General features: G+C 38.9%; 1 protein-coding gene across 8 annotated transcripts in view; it reads left to right on the forward strand.

Annotated features, from left to right (window-relative positions):
* MYPN (myopalladin) overlaps positions 1-21,747 on the forward strand; it is a 163,563-nt gene that overhangs the window by 23,547 nt on the left and 118,269 nt on the right. The window contains exons 1-2 of one of the 8 annotated variants that reach the window (XM_014574680.3): positions 513-880; positions 14,663-15,681. The exons of 1 other annotated variant lie outside the window; for it this stretch is intronic. In XM_014574680.3, coding sequence (XP_014430166.2) covers positions 14,738-15,681 — 944 coding nt within the window. In that variant the 5' untranslated portion in view covers positions 513-880; positions 14,663-14,737. Of the gene's footprint in view, positions 1-510; positions 881-4,860; positions 5,203-14,662; positions 15,682-21,747 lie in introns of those variants that run through there. 6 more of the 8 variants (XM_006125269.4, XM_075934919.1, XM_006125270.4 and 3 more) reach the window with 6 other exon arrangements.

Genomic DNA, 21,747 nt, shown 5'->3' on the forward strand with positions numbered 1-21,747 from the left:
GTTGCAGGGCTTCTAACTGTGATTTGCTTTGAATATTTTGAAGTTTTTTGAAATTGGTTTGCCCATTTTACACTTTTGTTCATTTATTTTTTATTTCGCAAAATTTATTTTCAGTATAACATTTCAGAAAATCTAAAATGAGCAGGGTGGTGTTGTTTTCTTTGGAGGATTGACTAATATTAACAGTTTTTGCAAGATGATTCCACATGTGAGCATTCAGAAGAATTTAAGAGCACCTTTTTTAATGTTGTCTACATCACAAGTTCTTACTGAGATTGTAGTTTGATGACAATATAGTTTCATAACATTTAAGTTGTTACATATTGATGGGTTTCCCTGTGACTGGAATCGTACTCTTCTAATCAATTTTGAATGTAATAAATATAGTAAATGTAAAGACTAAATTATTACATCCCTGTTTTCACATATAAACTTCTCTGCACAGAGGAGATTAATATAATGCAAAACTATTTGGGATTGTCCCGTGGGTGAATCAGCAAAAGACTGCATAAGCATCTTCAGTAGCTGTTTTGTGGGTAGAAAGTAGCTATCCATAGGTGCTGTTCAGCAGTGGAATCCCTTTGCTCAATCTTCTCCTGTCCAATGAGATGGAATGTTTCAAAGGCACATGGTTTATGCTGCTTATAACTTGGGACCTGCAAACTGACAAATGCTATTGCTCCGGTGGTGACAGGTTGTCCGGCTTCTTATAGACATCCTTAATATAACTAAAGCTAAATCCTTTCATCTATGGACTCCTTCTGTTCCTAAGCACCTGAAGAATTCCTGTTCTTCTGTAATTTTAATTTTAAACTTCTGGATAATTGCATCGCTGCTGATTGCCAGTGTTGGACTTCAACATCTGGAGGAATTAAAAAAGGTAACGTCTTTACTTTAGATAATTACTGTGTTTTGATAACACTGCACAGGTGCACAGAGGGTTGATGAAAATATATACCTGTTACTTATTACAGATCAGAAATAGCCAGGGAGGAGGTCACTTTTAAACCATCTGATTTAAATTACACTGAAGTAGGTATGTTACAGTGAAAGAGAAACAATGTCCTGCAGAATCAAAAAAAGTTTGAACAGGTTTGTGGCATTCCTAAATTCCTTCAGCCTGTTTTTCTCCAATGGAAGAATCAACAGAAGACAGTGATGACATGGAAATTGTATGAATGGTTTTTTTTTTTGTTTTTCCCCTTTTGCTATCTTATGAAATAATTACTTTAAAATGGCTAGCATTACAACAATATATATAGTAATTTGCATTTCCTTGTTAAAAGAAAATCGAGTCTAATTTAATATGACTCCCTGGTTAAATACTTTTTTTTTTTTTTTTTTTTTTTTTCTTAAGTAAAATGACACTGTTGGCTATATTTAGTGTTGGGGGATCTGCTTTCTGGATTAATATACACAACAGCTGCAGAAACACTCCCGATAGAAGGGCATTGCTCTCTCCACCGTCCCACCTCACTCAGAAAGACATTTGACTGTCAGTGGCAAATGTTTGGCCCAATATACTGCAACATTAAGCAGTAATCAGAAGCACATCTTGAATTATATTAAATAGTACGTAATTTAAAAGAGAATAGAGTATCTCTTGAGATTATCTGCTTTGTCAGGACAGTATTATGCCAATCATGTTAAGGGAATTGATCATTTTATCAGTAGATTTTTTTTTTAGGTTTAAATTTACTTAGAATCTCTTAGGTTTGTTGTAAACTAAGTCAAAATCAGCAAATGTTAAAGGATCCAATTTCATAAACTTCAACTCTAGTCTTTCCCCTGGCCTTCTAAAGGTTCATGGATACAGGATATATTTTCTTTCCTCTTTTTCTTCAGAGAGTTGCTACCAAAATTAAATAAAATGAAATGTATTTGTACTGATACCAAAAGTAATTACTTATGTAAACTATTAAAAACACCATAAACAATAAGTTTAGGGGCAGCTTTTATAGACCAATGTCTATAATAGTTAAAGACCATGACATAAGTTAGTTCAGACTTTTTAGGTACTTATTCCTGTGCATTCTTTTGAAGTTTTACAATAGTTTCATTATGAGTCTGAAGGAATTATATAGACTTTCAATGTTGCTGGCTATCAGTTAGTTTTAGAAGGTTAAGTACATTTTTATAAGTAATGCTATAGTAAGATTTTGGGATTTATAATTATATAGAACTATAAACAATTCTATAATGCAGTCAGAAATCACAAATCATAATCTGAGTGACTAGCCAATCTGCATAACACTATTACATATCAGTTTATCACACTAATTAATATTTTACATGTTTTAATACAAAATATACTATGGGAATTGGCAAACTCATTTTGCCTAATTTCAAACCCATTCAAATATTGTGGTTTGAATGTCTGACAACTTCAGTAATATTGATTTCACATTTTGCTTAGGAAAGACTGCAAAAAAGGAAGAAAAAATTCAGTGGAAAAAAATGGAGTAAAAATGGAGCATATGACAGGCAGAGAGAAAAACAAATATAGAAGGACTGTGGAAAGAAAGAGTGAAGAAAAGTAGTAATAAAAGAAATCTAATGAGAAAAATGCAGGTTATCTATTGTTAGTAAGGCTTCCACCTAGACAGCCAAGTACTGGGCAAGAGAGAAGACTTCATTTTCACTAGAAAATGTTGTTTTCATTTCAACTGAATCTCGAGAAATCATAGGCTTAAATTACTAGAGGAAAAGTTCTGTGATTTCAAGCAAAAAAACCAGGACAACAGACTAACTTCACTAAGTTTGTTCATCCCTATCATACAGACCGAGAGCCAAATTTTGTCTTTGGGTATATCAGTACAACCGCTAGGGTTGCCAGATACTTTCACAAAAAATACTGAACATGGCAGGGAAAAAAATGGGAGACCAAAGTTGTTGAGGGAAAAAAAAATGACAAAAACAACAACAACTGCACAATACCGTACACCTGGCAACCATAACAGCCATATTAAAGTCATATCCTCTCGTGTGCATGGTATGGTATAACACAGAAGAATGTGGCTCATTGTTTAAAAAATGTAAAAAACTGCACAGTACCCTGCTGAGTATCTTAATGTGTCAGTCTAACAATGAATGTGTGAAATACATCAAAATTATTCTAAGCAATATCATTTAAGTTTTGATTCTAGACATGAACTAAAGTTATGTCAAAGCTTTCCTCCGCCCCATACATAGTGCTCCCATGGACTAATCATTCCTGCTACTACGAAGAATAATATAAACAATTGGGATGGATAAGATTGGAGCTAACTCAGACTTAGGGTTGCCAGATGGTCCCTCACAGGCTCCTAGCGCTGATCGTGGCCCCACCTTCCAGCCGCTCCTCCTGGCCCATGCCAAGCTTCCGTCTGGTGCACAGCTGGAAAAATCAGAAAATACCGGACATTTTACATTCTGGTATTCTCTGATTTTTTTTAACCGGACAAAGAACGCAAATACCGGACTGTCCGGTAAAATACCGGACACCTGGCAACTCTCAGACTACATATTTTATAAAACATTTGAGCCACAATCTTAGACTACATATTTTCATAGGATTGTCATAGCTCAATTTGCATAGCCCTACTTTGTAGACGTGTTTGGCGGGCTGGATCCGGCCCGCAGAGTATATATTGCCTGCCCCTGATCCAGAGGATATTTAGGCACCTGAAATCTTTACTTTTATTTTATTTTATTTTATTTTGCAAATAACTTAGAAATTTGCTGTTGATTTCATGGTACACACAAATCCTGAAATATTTCCATCAATAATAATTAAATTATTTACAGATAGGGGAAGAAAGAAAAATGCTGCTTGATAACTTGGTAGAGTTAAAAATGAATTATATAAATTTCTTAACTGGTCTTGTTGCAAATGGACAAGTGAATAAATAGTTAAATCAACAAATCATGTCTGGTTTTAGGATATTTATTTTGTATATTTTGACATGTGATATTGTCATGTAGTGGTTTTTGCTGTTTTGTTGTAGTCATGTTGGTACTGGGATGAGAGTCACAAGGTGAGTGAAGTAATATCTTTAATTGGAACAGATAAATGATTAGTGAAAGGGAATCTTTGGAACACCAGAGATCTCATCTCCAGGTCTGTGGAGCTCAAAAGAGTTAATCTCTCACCAACCAACGCTGGTCCAAAATGAAAAAAAAAATTCTTACCCACCTTGTGTCTCTGGTTGTATTCTAACAGCTTTAAAGCGTGAACTCCTTGAATCTCTAATTCTGCTGTCATTAAAAAAATCTGGCCTCCCCCATAATTTCCCACAACTGTGAAAATTATAAAAAGGCAAAAAGCTTACTCAAAGTTATACATAAAAAAGTGCATTCTACCAAGCCTATTTGTAAGCTAGAGCAGCAGGAATGAAGCATTGCAGAGAGGGCGGAGAGATGGGGCAGAGCCTATATTTTTCCTACGAGTTCCCTCTGATGTTAAGGGTCTGATTGAAAGTGAAAGTCACAATAATCACACATTATCCTCAGATCCTTACACTGGGAACCCCAGTGACTTCCAGAGCATGGAGAAGGTGTGCAGGTTAAAATGGGAGCAAAAAAATTTTCTTATTCTTAATCTTGATGCAATGACAACACTGTGCCCAACAACAGCATTGACAAGGCCCCCTGTTAAGTACAATGCATAGTGAAAACAATCAGAACCTGAGGATAGTGTATAGGTGATCAAGAGTTTCATGTGTTTCAGCCAGCAATGCAAACACTGCCCACTGTGACCCTATTTCCCTATCCTTTGCACCCACCTACCTGCCTCTCATTGGAAAAGCAGCAGCATTTCCCCTCCCCTAAATGAGTGAGTGAAGCTTTTGAGCCTGGGGAGCAGGGAGGTCAGGACCTTCAGCTGCTAATGGAGGGCACAATTTAAAGGTTCCTCCCAGCAACTCAAATGTCATACCACCTCCCCAGCCGGTAGCCCATCCCTGCCCCTCAGTTCCCTTATAAGAAAGCAACTGTTCCCTCTTCCCTTACCTAACCTCAGCAGCCTTCTCTCCTCCCTACTACACCAGTCTCAGTTATTTGGTGCACATGCTACTTGTTTCTCTCTCCTGTCATGGCTCCAAGTTGTCTCCAGCATTCAGGAAAGGGAGGGGGAGAGAGCTGGGCAGGCAGACCCTAGCAGAAACCATTCCCCCGGGAACCCACCAGAGCCCGGACACCCACCAGAGGAGTTACCTGAGACAAGTAAGCAAACGGTTCTGTCCTCCTTAACCTAGCTATGCTGTCTGTTGGGTTTCCCCTCCTGCTTAGCTGTCTGGCCCCAGGTAAGATCACATGACATATGTGCGCCCATCAGCATATTGCCCTGGGCAGCAGCCCTCATCAGTTATATCTAGGGCTGGTAGCACTAAGGCTGACTTCTGATGAGTAATATATTGTTTGGAAAACATATTCTTCTTTAGCAGTTTTATAGTTTAAATTTAATCTTGAATTTATTTAAATTTCAATCTGAGTTCAGCTAGTGTTGCTCAAAAATACTGTTTGCTTTGTGGTCCAAAGAGAGCTGCTTAGAAGGCAAAAACAAGTCAAAATCAGGGTAAGAGAGGGTCTTAACTATTCTCATTTTGTTAGAGCACCACACATATAAACTTTGAATTAGAGATAATGTTTTTTACACATGAAAATTACAAAAGTGGTTGATTGTGGCCATACTTCAATACCATGAATACAGTTCCAAATATAGGGCAAGATAAAAGACACTTTTTAAAAAGAACAACATAAAGAAAAAGGGAAAAATTGTGGGTTTTGGGAGAAGAGGGGAAGTTGTTTTGTTTTACTCCATGAAGGTTTGAAAGTTCTATGTTGCTTCTTTCTTGGCCATCCCATTGTAATTCTGAGATTGGGTGCCAGGTAAATAAATATTTAAGGACAGGGCTTAAAAATAAATATATACAGGGGAATTGACGGCCTTGTCAGCCCCCAGGGCAGTTACCTCTTTCCCTTTGCTCCCATTGGCAAGCCTGAATATAGATCACAGGAGTGGCCTCTGCAGAAATGTGTCTATGATAATTTCATTGTCATCTGTGAGAGGATAAAGTTTAATTTTTTTTCTGGCTGAGCTTGGAAGGAAACCTGTCTCTTATGTAAAGAAGTAGAGCTTGGATGGATTTTCCTCTATGAAATATGTAGACAAATTTAAATATTGCCAGCTTTAATTTATTTGTTATAATTTGGGTCCTAGCTCCATACAATGATAGAATACTTAAAAACCCCAAATTAAAATTACTTTGTGCCACTTCAAACATGTCTTAAAATGTATAAATAATAACTACATTTTACAGACACTGAATGAAATTGCTAGTTTGGTATAGATATAGAAACCATTTTACGAATTATGGTTTCAATCACTAGTATTGCCAACCCTAGCTGTTCAAAAATCATGAATCAGACCTCAAACTTTTGAGCATAGCCTAAAAATGAGATTTTACAAATAATAAATACTGAGTTTTTTTTATGTTTGGCTTTGGATTTGTAATATCTTGGGATCATATTTTCCAGCTTTTATCTAGAACCATGAGGGCTATAAATTTTCATTTGAATTTTAAAAAAGTAAACTGAGATTCTTATGTAATAAGATGACTCCAAGGTAACTTTAAAAAATATCCAACCCAAATATCACAAGACTCATAAGAACGGCCGTACTGGGTCAGACCAAAGTTCCATCTAGCCCAGTATCCTGTCTGCCGACAGTGGCCAGCACCAGGTACCCCAGAGAGGGTGGACCAAAGACAATGATCAAGCGATTTGTCTCCTGCCATCCCTCTCCAGCCTCTGACAAACAGAGGCCAAGGACACCATTTTATCCCCTGGCTAATAGCCTTTTATGGACCTAACCTCCATGAATTTATCCAGCTTCTCTTTAAACTCTGTTATAGTTCTAGCCTTCACAGCCTCCTTTGGCAAGGAGTTCCACAGGTTGACAACACGCTGTGTGAAGAAGAACTTTCTTTTATTAGTTTTAAACCTGCTACCCATTAATTTCATTTGGTGTCCTCTAGTTCTTCTATTATGGGAACTAATAAATAACTTTTCTTTATCAGCCCTCTCCACACCACTCATGATTTTATAGACCTCTATCATATCCCCCCTCAGTCTCCTCTTTTCTAAACTGAAAAGTCCCAGTCGCTTTAACCTCTCCTCATATGGGAACCGTTCCAAACCCCTAATCATTTTAGTTGCCCTTTTCTGAACCCTTTCCAAGGCCAAAATATCTTTTTTTGAGGTGAGGAGACCACATCTGTACACAGTATTCAAGATGTGGGCGTACCATAGTTTTATACAGGGGCAATAAGATATTCTGGGTCTTATTTTCTATCCCTTTCCTAATAATTCCTAGCATCCTATTTGCCTTTTTGACCGCCGCTGCACTCTGTGTGGAAGTTTTCAGAGAACTGTCCACAATAACTCCAAGATCTCTTTCCTGATTTGTCGTAGCCAAATTAGCCCCCATCATACTGTACGTATAATTGGGGTTATTTTTCCCGATGTACATTAACCCCAACTATACGTACAGTATGATGGGGGCTAATTTGGCTACGACTCATAATAAAACCATGAGAACTGACAATTCTGTGCTTCCTGCAGTTCTCTGCACATGGACACAGCAATGCCTTTGGTCCCCATTCCTTCAGTCAGATCTACAAATGTTGACCCCTGAATTTCTGTGATGTCTGAGTCGCCAGTCTTCTGCATTTGCAGATCCAATTACAGGATTGGGCCTCAGATTTCCATTTACAAACTTATTTTTAGCATATAAAAATATCTAATTCTGTTCTCGACTACACCTGTTTAAATTCAGAGTAGCCCCAATGATTTTAGTGGAGTTGTTTGAGATGCACACTGCAATGCAACTGACTGCAGAATTTGGACTATACTCAGAGTTTCCCAAAGTGGTCCACGGATCCACTCTGAGAAACCTGCTAACTGGCCGCTGCAGTTTTTTTATTTACCAGCTCAGCAGCCATGGAACCTCATGGCTTTAAAAATCATTGGACATATTAAATCAAGTATATAATTCAGAACATAGTCTCCACTGGTTATGTGTTAGAAGTTACATTCACTACTAAAATGTAATTGACTTCCACAATTCAGCAAAAACACTCAACCATTTTTATTAGCTTTTGTCCACACAGAATGTATGATTCTGATTCAATCTATTTGCATTCAATCTATTTGCATTGACTTCAGTAGAAGCAATACCAGGCCTAAAAGGAGTCAGTGTTTCTCCATAGATCCTCAATTTATATCAATTTCAACTGCAATTTTTAAAAAATCCTCTAAAAAATAGATACTTATATACAACCCAAACTCTGGAATAACAATATGTGGATTTATGTAAATTATTTTTACTTATTTACAAAATTATGTAACAATGAGCAAACACTTTTAAGCATTTCTTAGACTCCCAATCAAATGTTTGTAACTCAGAGGGATTCTAAAATGTACTGTAGATTAAACAAAGCAAAGGGTCATATTAAAACATGTGAATGTTGAAAAGTAAATTATTTAGAAAAATATATCTGATGCAATAGACTGACTTACCTTTTAACCCATTTATTAGTATTGATATTTTTCTCATCAGAGGCTGTTGCTTTCTCTGAGGAGTGGGACACTTCCTTTGTTTTCCTTTGTTTTAATACCAGTACTATATTTTGAAATGAGATTTGTTACTTGGTTATCTGCAGTTGGTGTGGGCCACTGGACTGTACCTAAAACTGATATACAATTTTCTTGTAGGTAATTTTCGATAATACATTCATTTAAAAAAAAAGTCTTAGGGACACAGAACACAACTGAGCTAACTCCCTAACTAACCAAATATTTCATGAGTCTGGAGTCTCAAAGTCTGACAAACATATCAACAAGCAATAACCAGAAACAGAATCAAGGACAACCATTATCTGACATTTCCCACAAGCATGTGAGAATGTGATTTTAATCTTTAGATATTTGAAAGATCACATGCAACATTGCTGTGCTTGTTTTTAATTGTCTATGTAGCATTTCAGTTACTAAAAACTAATGTAATTGTTTTGCATTTAAGTTTTTGTGTTTGGTTAATGTTATATTTTATGAATTGGGTAGGGATGATTTATTTTATTTTCAATTAAATTAATTGAAGATTCACATAGTTTAAACTTTTAATTTTTTAAATCAGAAGCAGTAGCTATACAGGAAGAGGTCCTCAGATGGTATGACGTGAATAGAGCACTACCAGTTCCCAACCTCTAAGCCTTTGACCCACAAATTTCAATATGCAAGAAAAAAGGTCAAATGCTAGTTATTCCATGGCTAGAAATTTAATCCTCCGTTTCTTTCACATTATATTAATGGGAGTTAGAAGTGACAGGCAAGAATTATACGTGTTGGCTAAATCTATTCATTTTAAAATCAGACTGAATGCCAGAGAAGGTGTTTGAATGCCACACTTCCCAGATTACCACTTTATTATTAGATAAGTGGAGGAATTGTTGTCTGAAAAGGCTGCTTGTAACATCAGGCATTTGTTGTTTCCCCAAGGCAAACACAATAGCTGGCTTGTGTCCAATGTGTCCAAGAATTCTTCCTATTTGCTAAGATTTCACTATCATTTATCTCAATAAGGCTCAGGATTCTTTCAATGACAACAAGGAAATAAATTTAAGTAACTGCATACTATATAAAATAAATTGGCACATGAAAGTCTCATGGGACAAGCTCCTATCTTTTAGGAATCCTCTTGCTTTCAACGTACTGACTTATAGGTCAAGCCATTGCCAAAATCAAGTTGACTAACAATAGAACATTGGCAGAAATGTAGGCTCTGCAGAACTCATTGTTTTTCCAGTTACTTGAACTCAAATTAGCACGGTAGACAGAAGAACCATGTATAGTCAATGTTGCTAGACTCTGTCCTTGTGCCACTGGAAACAGTTTTGATTTCCCCATTTTCCTTCCTAAATATCACTAACAAGCTATTTAGAAGTAGCTTCACAATTTATAGTGTTGATTTTGGTTTATTAAAATGGATGCTGTTTTTTCCAATCTCCACCGCAAAATTTGGCTAAGGTTTTGGTGCTTTGATCTCAGAAAATCTAGTTTACTTTGTTCCTGTTAAAGACAGTTTCTGTGGGGGCATAAAGTCACGGGCTACGTCTACACTGGCCCCTTTTCCGGAAGGGGCATGTTAATTTCAGCTATCGTAATAGGGAAATCCGCGGGGGATTTAAATATCCCCAGCGGCATTTAAATAAAAATGTCCGCCGCTTTTTTCCGGCTTTTAGAAAAGCCGGAAAAGAGCATCTACACTGGCCCCGATCCTCCGGAAAAAGTGCCCTTTTCCGGAGGATCTTATCCCTACTTTGAAGTAGGAATAAGATCCTCCGGAAAAGGGCACTTTTTCCGGAGGATCGGGGCCAGTGTAGACGCTCTTTTCCGGCTTTTCTAAAAGCCGGAAAAAAGCGGCGGACATTTTTATTTAAATGCCACGGGGGATATTTAAATCCCCCGCGGATTTCCCTATTACGATAGCTGAAATTAACATGCCCCTTCCGGAAAAGGGGCCAGTGTAGACGTAGCCACAGAGTGTAAATAGAAAGCTACATAACTATTGAATAAGCTTTATTGAACACACCAGCACTGTTTGGGTATCTCATACATCATTAACGAAACTCCCAAATTTCTGTTCTGCTATGCTTTGGGTTCATCTTGAAACATGGTATAGATTATGTGGAGAAAACACTTCTTTGGCTGTTCCAAAGTTCTGATGAGAACAATGTAGAGTAAATCCCCAAGACATAACTAGGACAAACCAAAATCCAGGAAATTTGAACCAGAAAGGAGTTGTTAAAGACTGGATCTCAATCTGTGTACTTTGCAGTTCAGATTCCTCTGTAGTTCCTACCATTGCAATATAAGAACTAAGACTCATTATTAATCAAGCCTAATGTACCTAATAACTGGAAGATAGCTAAGATGATGCCAATATTTAAAAAGGGCTCTAGATGTCATCCTGGCAATTACCGACTGGTAAGCCTAATATCAGTACCAGGCAAATTAATTGAAACAATAGTAAGGAATAGAATTGTCAGACACGTAGATGAACATAATTTGTTGAGGGAAAGTCAACATGGTTTCTGTAAAGGGAAAGCATGCCTTGCTAATCTACTAAAGTTCTTTGAGGGAGTCAACAAACATGTAGACCAAGGGGATCCAGTGGATATGATATACTTAGATATCCAGAACGTCTTTGACAAGGTCCTTCACCAAAGGCTCTTAATTAAAGTAAATTGTCATGGGATAAGAGGGAAGGTCCCTTCATGGACTGATAACTGGTTAAAACACAGGAAACAAATGGTAGGAATAAAGGTAAGTTTTCCAAGTGGAGAGAGGTAACTAGTGGGGTCCCTCAAGGGTCTGTCCTGGGACCAATCCTATTCAACTTATTTATAAATGATCTAGAGAAAGGGGTAAACACTGAGGCGGCAAAATTTGAAGATGATATCAAACTGCTCAAGATAGTTAGCAGACCGTGAAGAGCTTCAAAAAGATCTCACCAAACTAAGTGATTGGGCAACAAAATGGCAAATGAGATTTAATATTGATAAATGTAAAGTAATGCACATTGGGAAAAAAAATCCCAACTATACATACAATATGATAGGGACTATTTGGTTACAACTACTCAAGAGAGGGATCTTGGAATCACTGTGGATAGTTCTCTGAAAACATCCACTCAGTGTTCATCAGCAGTCAAAAAGGCAAAAAGAATGTTAGGAATCATTAAAAAAGGAGATAGAGAATATCTTATTGTCTCTATATAAAACCATGGCATGTCCATGTCTTGAATACCGCATACAGATGTGGTTGCCTCATCTAAAAAAAGATATATTGGTATTGGAAAAGGTTCAGAAAAGGGCAACAAAAATGATAAGATGTTTGGAACTTGTCCCATATGAGAAGAAATTAAAAAGGCTTGGACTTTTCAGCTTAGAAAAGAGGCGACTAAGAGGGGATATGATAGATGTCTATATAATCATGACTGGTGTGGAAAAAGTGAATAAGGAAAAGTTATTTATTTATTCCCACAATATAAGAACTACGGGTCATCAAATGAAATTAATGGGCAGCAGGTTTAAAACAAACAGAAGAAGGTTTTTCTTCACTCAGTGCAGTCAACCCATGAAAATCCTTGCCAGAGGATGTGGTGAAGACTAGGACTTTAACAGGGTTCAAAAAAGAGCTAGATAGATACATGGAGGTTAGGTCCATCAGTGGCTATTAGCCAGGATGGGTAGGTATAGTGTTCCTAGCCTCTGTTTGTCTGGAAATGGATGACAGTAGAGGGATCACATGATGATTACCTGTTGTGTTCCCTCCCTCTGGGGTATCTGCTATTGGCCACTGTCAGCAGAGAGGATATTGGGCTAGATGGACCTTTGGTCTAACCCAGTATAGCTGATCTTATGTTCTTAAGCCTAACATTTTAGCCATTGCTCTGGTAATATATAGATTTCTAGAAAGAAACTACAGAATAAGAACAAAAAGTAGTCCTGTGGTACCTTAAAGACTAACAGATTTATTTGGGCATAAGGTTTTGTGAATTAAAAAAACTATTTTGTTAGATGCATGAAAAGAAAGGATGTAAATAGCAGATCTCTCAAGGCTTGTTTTTAATGTAGTTGTTTGATTATCTTAAAACAAGTTCTCGGTGAAACAGCAGTTTTTCATTTGACTAGCTCTCATATTGTTCACAATATTTCTGATTTTAGATAACTAAATGCGGTCTCAAAGTGTGATGTTTGACTAGCAGCCAACTTCTACTTTATTAAATATAGAACAAAAGAATTCTCTTCTGCACAAGCTGAAAATAGAGTTAGATACAACAATCTGACCCTTAATGATCTCTAAACAAAAATGTAAGCATAGGTAGGATTAGGATTTGGAAAATGGGCTGCTTATTGCAGAATCACAGCTGGGGCAGCAAGAGAAGTATAATAGCACAGTCCATCAGTGGGGCCAACTAGACAGGGGAAGCTTCAAGTGTCAAGGAATGGATGAGAAGATGATGTAAAGAGGAGAGTTTTATACTTATTAGATGCACAGTAAATCTGTGGAACTCCTGCAGGATAGGTTCATCATTGGTAATTAGCTAAGATGTTAAGAGACACAACCCTATGTTCTAGGTGTCCCTAAGCCTCCATTTGCCAGAAGCTGGCACTGGATGACAGGGGGTGGATTACTTGAAATTAATCTGTTCTGTTCATATATCCTCTGAAGTATCTGGCACTGGCTACTATCAGAGACAGAATACTTGGTTAGATGGACCATTGGTCTGACTTGGCACGGCCATTCTTGTGTATTTAATATATTATTTGCTATGAGTTTTCAATGAAAAATTGCCATTAGACTGTGCTTTGCCCCAAAAATTGACTTTGTGGGTTTATATACTTATTGTCTCAGGGTATGTCTACACTTGCTCCCTAATTCAAGCTAGGGATGCAAATGTAGCCGACCGAAATTGCTAATGAAGCGGGAATTTAAATATCCTGCACTTTATTAATATAATCTTGTCCACGCGTTATTCCGCTCAACAGCTGATTCGAACCAGGAAGTGTGCTCCAGGATGTGTTAGTTCAAATCAAACCTGTTGGTTCAAACTAATGCGTCCCGGAGCGCACTTTCTGGTTCGAATCAGTTGTTGAGCACAATGACGCGGGGGGCAAGATTATGCTAATGAAGCGTGGGATATTTAAATTTTAGTCAGCTACATTTGCATCCCTAGCTCAAACTAGGGAGCAAGTGTAGACGTACGATCAGTGATTTCAATCCAAATTTGCTCAGTTTAAAAGTACCATCAAGCAGTTCCTTCATTTTTCTCCTAATTGCCAGTCCAACAAATTTCACCATGGAATCCAAGTTTAAAGTAGTTTTTTCTGATATGCACATAGTCAGCCATAAAGACTTTGCAAATGCAACTTAGTTAATAATTCTCTTGACCAGTTATCTGGAATAGAATAGCTCCATAAATCTGACACAGGAGTGGGCAATAATTTTCGCAGGGGGGCCACTTAATGAATTTGGTACGTGGTCATGGGCTGGCTCAACCCCCAGAAGGGGCGGGGCTTGGAGCAGAAGGGTTGGGGCTGGGGACTAGCCTCTACCAGAGTTGTCTGGGGCCAGAGACTTTGAATTAAAAACACAGCAAAGGGCTCCCAGTTCCTGGTCCTGTTGCTACTGGGTTTGCCTCGCAGCTGCCCAGGGTTCCTGCAGCTTTTTAAAGGGCTCATGGCTCCATCCTCTGCCAGAGTAGCACCATGACTGGGAGCCATGTGCCATTTAAATAGGATCCTGCTGCCTGAGTCACCGCCTGGAAATTCAGTGGCATGGGCAGCAGTATAGAAACAAAAAGCAGACAGATGCAGTCTGCGGGCCGGATCAAATTGTTAGGTGGGCCGGATCTGGCCCCCAGGCTGCATCTTGCCCAGCCCTGATCTAACATAAGTAAAAAAAAAAACAAAAAACCCCAACTTATTTTAGTTAACAAAGGCAGCAGATCTGACTCTAAATATATACAAGAACAGGTCAATTAAATAAAAAGAGGCCATTTTACTTGCTAATTTTTAGAATAGAAGCACAATTAAAAACTTTATGTTCTACTTTTCAGACACCTATAATTCTGTGCTGGCAACTAATTTACTATTGATGAGGCGTGGTCCTATTTGTCCTTTCTGTTGACAGCATGCAAGACAACAGTTTAGAATCCTCCACTTCAATATCTCAACTTCTGAGAGAGAGTTATTTAGCTGAAACCAGACATCAAGGGAACAGTGAAAGAAGTAGATCAGAACCCTCTCCACATACTTTCCATTATGGCAGTACTTCTGGGGCTTCAGAGGAAGTAGCTGGTCCAGATGACCTTCCAGATCTCTCTGCCTTTTTGAGCCAAGAAGAGTTAGATGAAAGTGTTAATCTGGCAAGACAAGCGATTGATCAAGATCCACTTGAAAAACAGGATGAGCAACAGACACATGTACATTATAGCTCTGATCAAGTGAAAAACTGTGGAAAAACAGTTTCAAACAAACAAGTAACCCAGTCCACAGTTTTGCCAACTTCAGATAAAGGTCTCCATTCAAACTTTTGCCTGGATCATGTCACAGAAGCAAAAGGTTCCAAAGAGAGCATTCAGGATCTAAAGAAACAACAGCTTGGTTCTGAAGCAGAGTCCAAAAAGGAATTCCTAAACAAGGCAGCAGATTTTATTGAGGAGCTTTCTTCACTTTTCAAAGCACATAATTCTAAAAGAATAAGACCTAAAACATGCAAAAACTACAGGAGCAAACTTGAATCTAAAAATAAGGCTGCTCAAGAAAGTAGCCCTAGTTTCCCAAAGCTGTCAGAAAAGAGAGAGCGACCTTCTATTCCAGTACCTCAAGACTTGGATAATAAAGCAGAGTGTACACTTGAAAAAATAAATGATCATCAGGAGGCAAACTTGGAAGCTTTAAATCAATTAGAAAGCACAGAGTTAACAGCACAGGCAGTACCCACATCTTTATATTTTGAGGAGCCTATCGGACAGCCACCACGCTTTACGCAAAAACTGAAAAGCAGAGAAGTTCCAGAAGGAACCAAAGTGCAGTTGGACTGCATTGTAATAGGATTTCCAGCACCTGAAGTCAGGTAAACATATTCACATTTGCCATTTTGCATTTCTGTAATAGCAGGTACACTTCTAAGATGGCTTGATACATATGCTTTAGAAGTTTGAAGCAGAAGTTATTTGATCTTGGTTGTTAAAATTAATTAGGAAAAACAATTGCTTTCCTTAAATCATCCAGAAGATTGATGTTGGTTAAACTTAAGACATTTAGGTGGCATGCTTTTCCCTTAAATTGTAGAGGAGATACTTGTTAAGAGCTACACTTCTGTAATTAGAAAATGTGTTATCTCCTTTCCGAGAGAGCTATTTTCAGCTGGTTCACTGTGATTAATCATTGAGTTCCCATAAAAAGAATAAATCTATGTGCATGATTATTGTTGCAGAAGTAGGAATGCCTTTGGGTTGAATATGTACAAGATTGTATCAGCAAGAGATTTTCACTAATAGATATATAAATATAAATTATAAGAAAATAAAAATACCCTCTTTGTTTATTGCAGTTAGAGCCAGGAACTCCTTAGTTCTAATCCAGGCTCTGACAAGGATTCCCTCTGCAGCCTGGGGAAATGTAACCTCACTTAACCTCAGTTTATCCAATTTTGATATGCTTTAACTAGTCACCATTTGGTACTCATGTTGGATAGCTCAACCAGATGGTATAGTTTCTGCCTATATCTCATGAAAGTTTTGAAGATTAATTAAGTAATGTTTGTAAAATCTTTGGTGATGTGCTAAACATATATATAAACATTTTATATAGTGACTGCTAAACATTACATGGCAGGGCACAGATTGGGAAATAGTTTATTAAAATTCTCACTTTTACTTTCAAATTCTCAGACTAAATTTTCAGTCACTTGTGTGCAACCCCAGAGACTGCAATAAGGATGCATCACAATAGCGGAAAGAATTCAACCTACCCTTTAGAGAAAGTTATGCTATCTACTTTTATTTTCAATTTAATATTGAAAATATTAAATAGTTATATTAGAAGCTATGTGCCTTCTAGTATAACTCAATTGTTCAGGCATCTGCAATTTTCTTGATAGTTTAGATGTCATTTTTAAAACATAAGGAAGGGTCTTTCTTGAATCTTCAGAGTCTTGTTCCAAACAAGGTGTATCATTTCTCTCACAAGAATAACAAGCATCAGCATCAAGTGAAAGGCATCCCAAGATTTTTGTGGTAAAAAAAAATCTTTTGTCTTCCATTCAGATTTCCCCCTCAATAATTGCTACTTCTCAGAGAAAAACAGTCACAGCAGCACATTCCAGTAATAATGACAAAGGAGTGAGCATCTATAAACAAATCCTTTGGCTTTGGCCAGGTCTCAGCTGTGAGAAACTGAGAAACTCTTCCAAGACAAAAAGTCCCGCAATGTGTGGGGCTCCATTCTTATCTGACACCGACAGACCATTTTTATCCCTGTTGAGCCTAGCTTCTGAACATCTGGGCAGACCACAATCCACAGTGCTACAGAGAAGCTCTTGCTAAGTTTCTCCAGTGGCAAGAATGTGCCCTTTCTCTAAGGATCTGATTAGCTGTTTAGGAGGTAGGTGTATATTATTTCTAAGCTGAAATCAAAGAGAAGCATCTTCATGGGTAGCTATGTGCCTTCTGGTATGTTTCCTGACCAAATTCACTGCTCTTACTAAGTTACTTCTTAGGTCTTTCTCTGTACTCCTCGGCTACATCTAGACTGGCATGATTTTCCGCAAATGCTTTTAACGGAAAAGTTTTTCCGTTAAAAGCATTTGCGGAAAAGAGCGTCTAGATTGGCATGGACGCTTTTCCGCAAAAGCACTTTTTGCGGAAAAGCGTCCGTGCCAATCTAGACGCGGTTTTGCACAAGAAAGCCCCGATCGCCATTTTCACCATCGGGGCTTTTTTGCACAAAACAGTTTTTAGCTGTCTACAGTAGCCCTCTTGCGCAAATGCTTTTGTGCAAGAGGGCTTTTTCCCAAGCAGGAGCAGCATAGTATTTGTGCAAGAACACTGACAATCTTACATTAGATCGTCAGTGTTCTTGCGCAAATTCAAGCGGCCAGTGTAGACAGCTGGCAAGTTTTTCTGCAAAAGCACCTGCTTTTGCGGAAACACTTGCCAATCTAGACGCAGCCCTCTTGTTCAACCTCCATCACAAATGCCAAATTAAATTCAGCACTTTAACTGGTAGAAGAGAAAAGGGATGAAAGACAATAGCAGTATAATGCAGTTGCTTTTTCTTGAAGAGACTAGAGGATGAAAACTGCAGACTCCTAGTTACAAATTCTCTACTTTCACGAAATCTCTAAGCCCTGGTCTACACTAATTATTTTGAAATAATTCTCCCTATTTCAAAATAATAAACGAAGCGTCCACACTACCAAGCCCATTATTTTGAAATAACATGCTGGTTATTTCAAAATAACTCCTGCTTTCCAGGAGGCGTAATGCTTATTTTAAAATAGCTGTTTCAAAATAGCGGTAGTGTGGACACTCCAATGCTGCCATTTTGAAATAACTACTCCCCAGAGTCATTCAAAGTAATTACTCCTCAGAACTTTTGGGGGCTCTAAGTCAAGGAAGTGCAGGCACACTGAGGGAGCCTGTCTTGGAATAATTTTGAGGCTTTCCTGTAGTGTGGACACACTATTTTGAAATAGTTATTTTGTGAGTTATTGTTTTGAAATAACTTATTTCAAATAATTTCCTAGTGTGGACATGTCATAACTTCTCAGATTCTGGAGACTTCAAGGCTGACTTTTCCAGGTACTATGCCTTGAAGGATCTTTCCTGTATGCATTTTAAAAATACCACAAGACCCACACTGACTCACACAGGTAGCCAGACCAAGTGGGTCCTATGAGATCTAACCCAGAAACAGAAAAGGATTTGAACATTTCTACAAAGCAAGTAGAATTAAGGACAGGAATAGTGAAATCCCAAAAAGAATAAAACAATCTAGGAGCAGCCAAACTCAGGAGGAAGTGTAGGCTCAGTAGTAAATTCTGTTACTAAACTAACAGAGGCTAAATTTATATTGTGTGTATGTGTGTGTGTTTGCTGCATGCTAAAGAGCAGATTGGGAACATGCTTGCAGAATTTTCATCTGGTTTTGTGTTAATTTTTGTTAAGGCATAATGCAGCTTTTGCTCTTGAATCCCACATCTCACCATCTCTGCAAATGGGCAGTAATAAACATTGTACCTAAGGTAAAATGAAAACGCATCCAAAAAACCAAGGTTTATCTTCCAGGTTCATACCTAGTTGAGACTATAATTTGTAAGAGCTAGTGACAGCATTATGTGGTATTTCATGCTGCTTGATTGCATTTCTCAGGATTATACATTTCCATATACAATGATCCTGACGCACTTATAATCATTAGTGCCAGGAAAAGTAAAAATCAGAAAATTTTGGACCAAGTTCCAGTGATCTAAGGGGACTTGAGCATACTACAGTCACTAAAAATGCTGAGCATCTTTGGCATAGTGAGTAGAGCAGTCAAAGACAGTAAAGAAGGCATCTTGTTGTCTGTAGACTCTGAGATGTGTTTAAGACCTTTAATTAGAAGTATTGGAAACCAGTCTGCTTTGAGGCCAGCACTTATTGAGAAGACTTAACAAAGAATGGTCCTGCAGCACCTTAGGGTGTGTCTACATTGCACATACATTGCATAACTTGAAATAAAATACACAATTTAAGCTACACAAATTGTATCATCTTATTTCGATGCTATTTTGAAATAGCTTATTTTGTCATTTGGTTCTGTCTACACAGTGCCAAATTTCTAAATAAAGCGCTATTCCAAAACGTCCCTTATTCCTCATAGAATGAGGTCTACAGGGACATCATAATAGTGAGCCCAAAATAATGGGCTTGCTGTGAAGACACGGGATAGCTATTTCGGGATATTCTGGTAACTAACATGGCTACTCCTCTAAGACTTCTTGGCTACGTCTACACTGGCATGAATTTCCGAAAATGCTTTTAACGGAAAAGTTTTCCATTAAAAGCATTTTCGGAAAAGCACATCTAGATTGGCAGGATGCTTTTTCGCAAAAGCACTTTTTGCAGAAAATCGTCCGTGGCCAATCTAGACGCGCTTTTCCGCAAAAAAGCCCCGATTGCCATTTTCGCGATCGGGGCTCTTTTGCGGAATACACTACCATGCTGTCTACACTGGCCCTTTTGGACTCAGCATAGTTTTTCCGGAAAAGCACTGATGATTTTACATTAGATCATCAGTGCTTTTCCGGAAATTCAAGCGGCCAGTGTAGACAGTTGGCAAGTTTTCCCGGAAAATCAGATGATTTTCCAGAAAACCCTTGCCAGTGTAGACACAGCCCTTGAGAAGGTGTGTGATTGATTAGAGTAATGGTGGTGAATTATAAAGAGGAGGAGACAGCTATATCCTAATAGCCAAGAAAGAGAGAGACAAAAAATTCAACATCCTCTGGAAAGCAGAAATTTATCAGCAGTTCCCAAAGCAGAGCTTGATGGGTTCATAAAATACTTATGGTTTCCCTTAACCTTGTAGAAGTTCCTCTCTGAATGCTCACTTGCTTTGGCTGGAGAAAGACAATGGCTGATCTCCAAATCATAATTCACCCCTCCTCCATATGCACACTTCTAGGTCTGTAGGACATTCTGGTACAAATTAATATGCGAGTGGGTCAGCAGTAATTTACATTGGTCCTCTCACTGACCACTGTAAGGGAGCATGAGGGCATTGATTGGACGTGGCAGCATGGTTTCAAAAGGAGTACCAGAGTGACAGAAAGGTAATTTGTTTCCATGGTACAACCTATGTCTTAAATACATTCCTACAAGGACTATTTCAGAAAGCTTGTATTAGAGATGGTTCAAACTAAAATGTCAAATCTGAGGTTTGGATACAAGCTATTGCCTTGAACTTATAATGTCTGAATACAAATACTACATTTGAATGCATTTAAAATGAATAAAATTTTGAAACTCCAGATTTAGAAGTGCTAAGTTCCATCATATTGATTTGATCTATTAGGGTATGTCTACATAGCAAAGTTATTTCGAAATAACAGCTGTTATTTCAAAATAACTTTACCAGTGTCTACACAGCCAAACTGCTATTTCAAAATTAAATCAAAATAGCAGAGGGCTTATTTCGAAATTGATAAACCTCATTCCACGGGAATTGCGCCAATTTCAAAATTGCTATTTCGAAATAAGCACTATGTAGACGCTTATTTTGAAATAGGGGGCCTCCAGCCCTTCCCAGGGTGCCCTGGTGGCCACTCGGAGCACAACCAAGAAAACTCCTCTCCCTCTCTCCCCCCTCCCTAGAGCCATTAAAGGGATAGACTCTGGCCACAGTGCCTGTGCCAGCTCCAAGCCTGCCAGCCCAGAGCCAGCAGTTGCTGCACCTGACCCAGTGGCCCCAGCATGAGCCAGGCAGCCAGTGCCAGCCAGCCTTCTACCGCTCCCCAGCAGGGCCGGCTTTAAGCCAATTTGGCTGATTCGGCTGAATCAGGCCCTGTGCCTAAGGGGGCCCTGCACCCAAAAGTCGGCTCCCTCGGCTCGGCTCCCCCTTACCTGCGCTGCGCACACTGCCGGCGGCTGCTGCCCTGCGCGCCGTTTGCAGGTGGGTGGGGAGATGCTTGGACATGACGTAATGTCATGCCTGGGATTTTAAAACTGAAAAGTGCCATGCTGCCACCGCTGCAGCGGCGCACGCGGTTCTCAGTCCGGCCCTGCAGAGGGTAGGGAAGTGGGAGCGGGAGCGGTGGCGGTGGGAGGGGCAGGGGCTTGTACGGGGTAGGAGAGGAAGGGGCTTGGATGGAGGGGGAGGGGAGAGGAAGGGGCTTTTACAGTGAGGAAGGGGCTTGTACGGCAGGGAGGCGGGAGAGAGAAAGAGGCTTGTGCGGAGTGGAAGGGAGAAGAAAGGGGAAGGTACCAAGAGACAGGCTGGAGGAGAAATAAATGCCAGGGGGCCAAGTACAGACAATGAGGAAAAGGGCAGGAGGGGAGGTGTCAGTGGGAGAGGGGACAGGGTAATGCGGGGAGAGGAGAAGAGAGGGGAAGGGCATTGGGGGCTGGAGGGAAAAGGGCTGGGAGAAGGCTTG

This window comes from Pelodiscus sinensis, chromosome 8 (genome assembly GCF_049634645.1).
Source record: "Pelodiscus sinensis isolate JC-2024 chromosome 8, ASM4963464v1, whole genome shotgun sequence".
Lineage (NCBI taxonomy): Eukaryota > Metazoa > Chordata > Testudines > Trionychidae > Pelodiscus > Pelodiscus sinensis.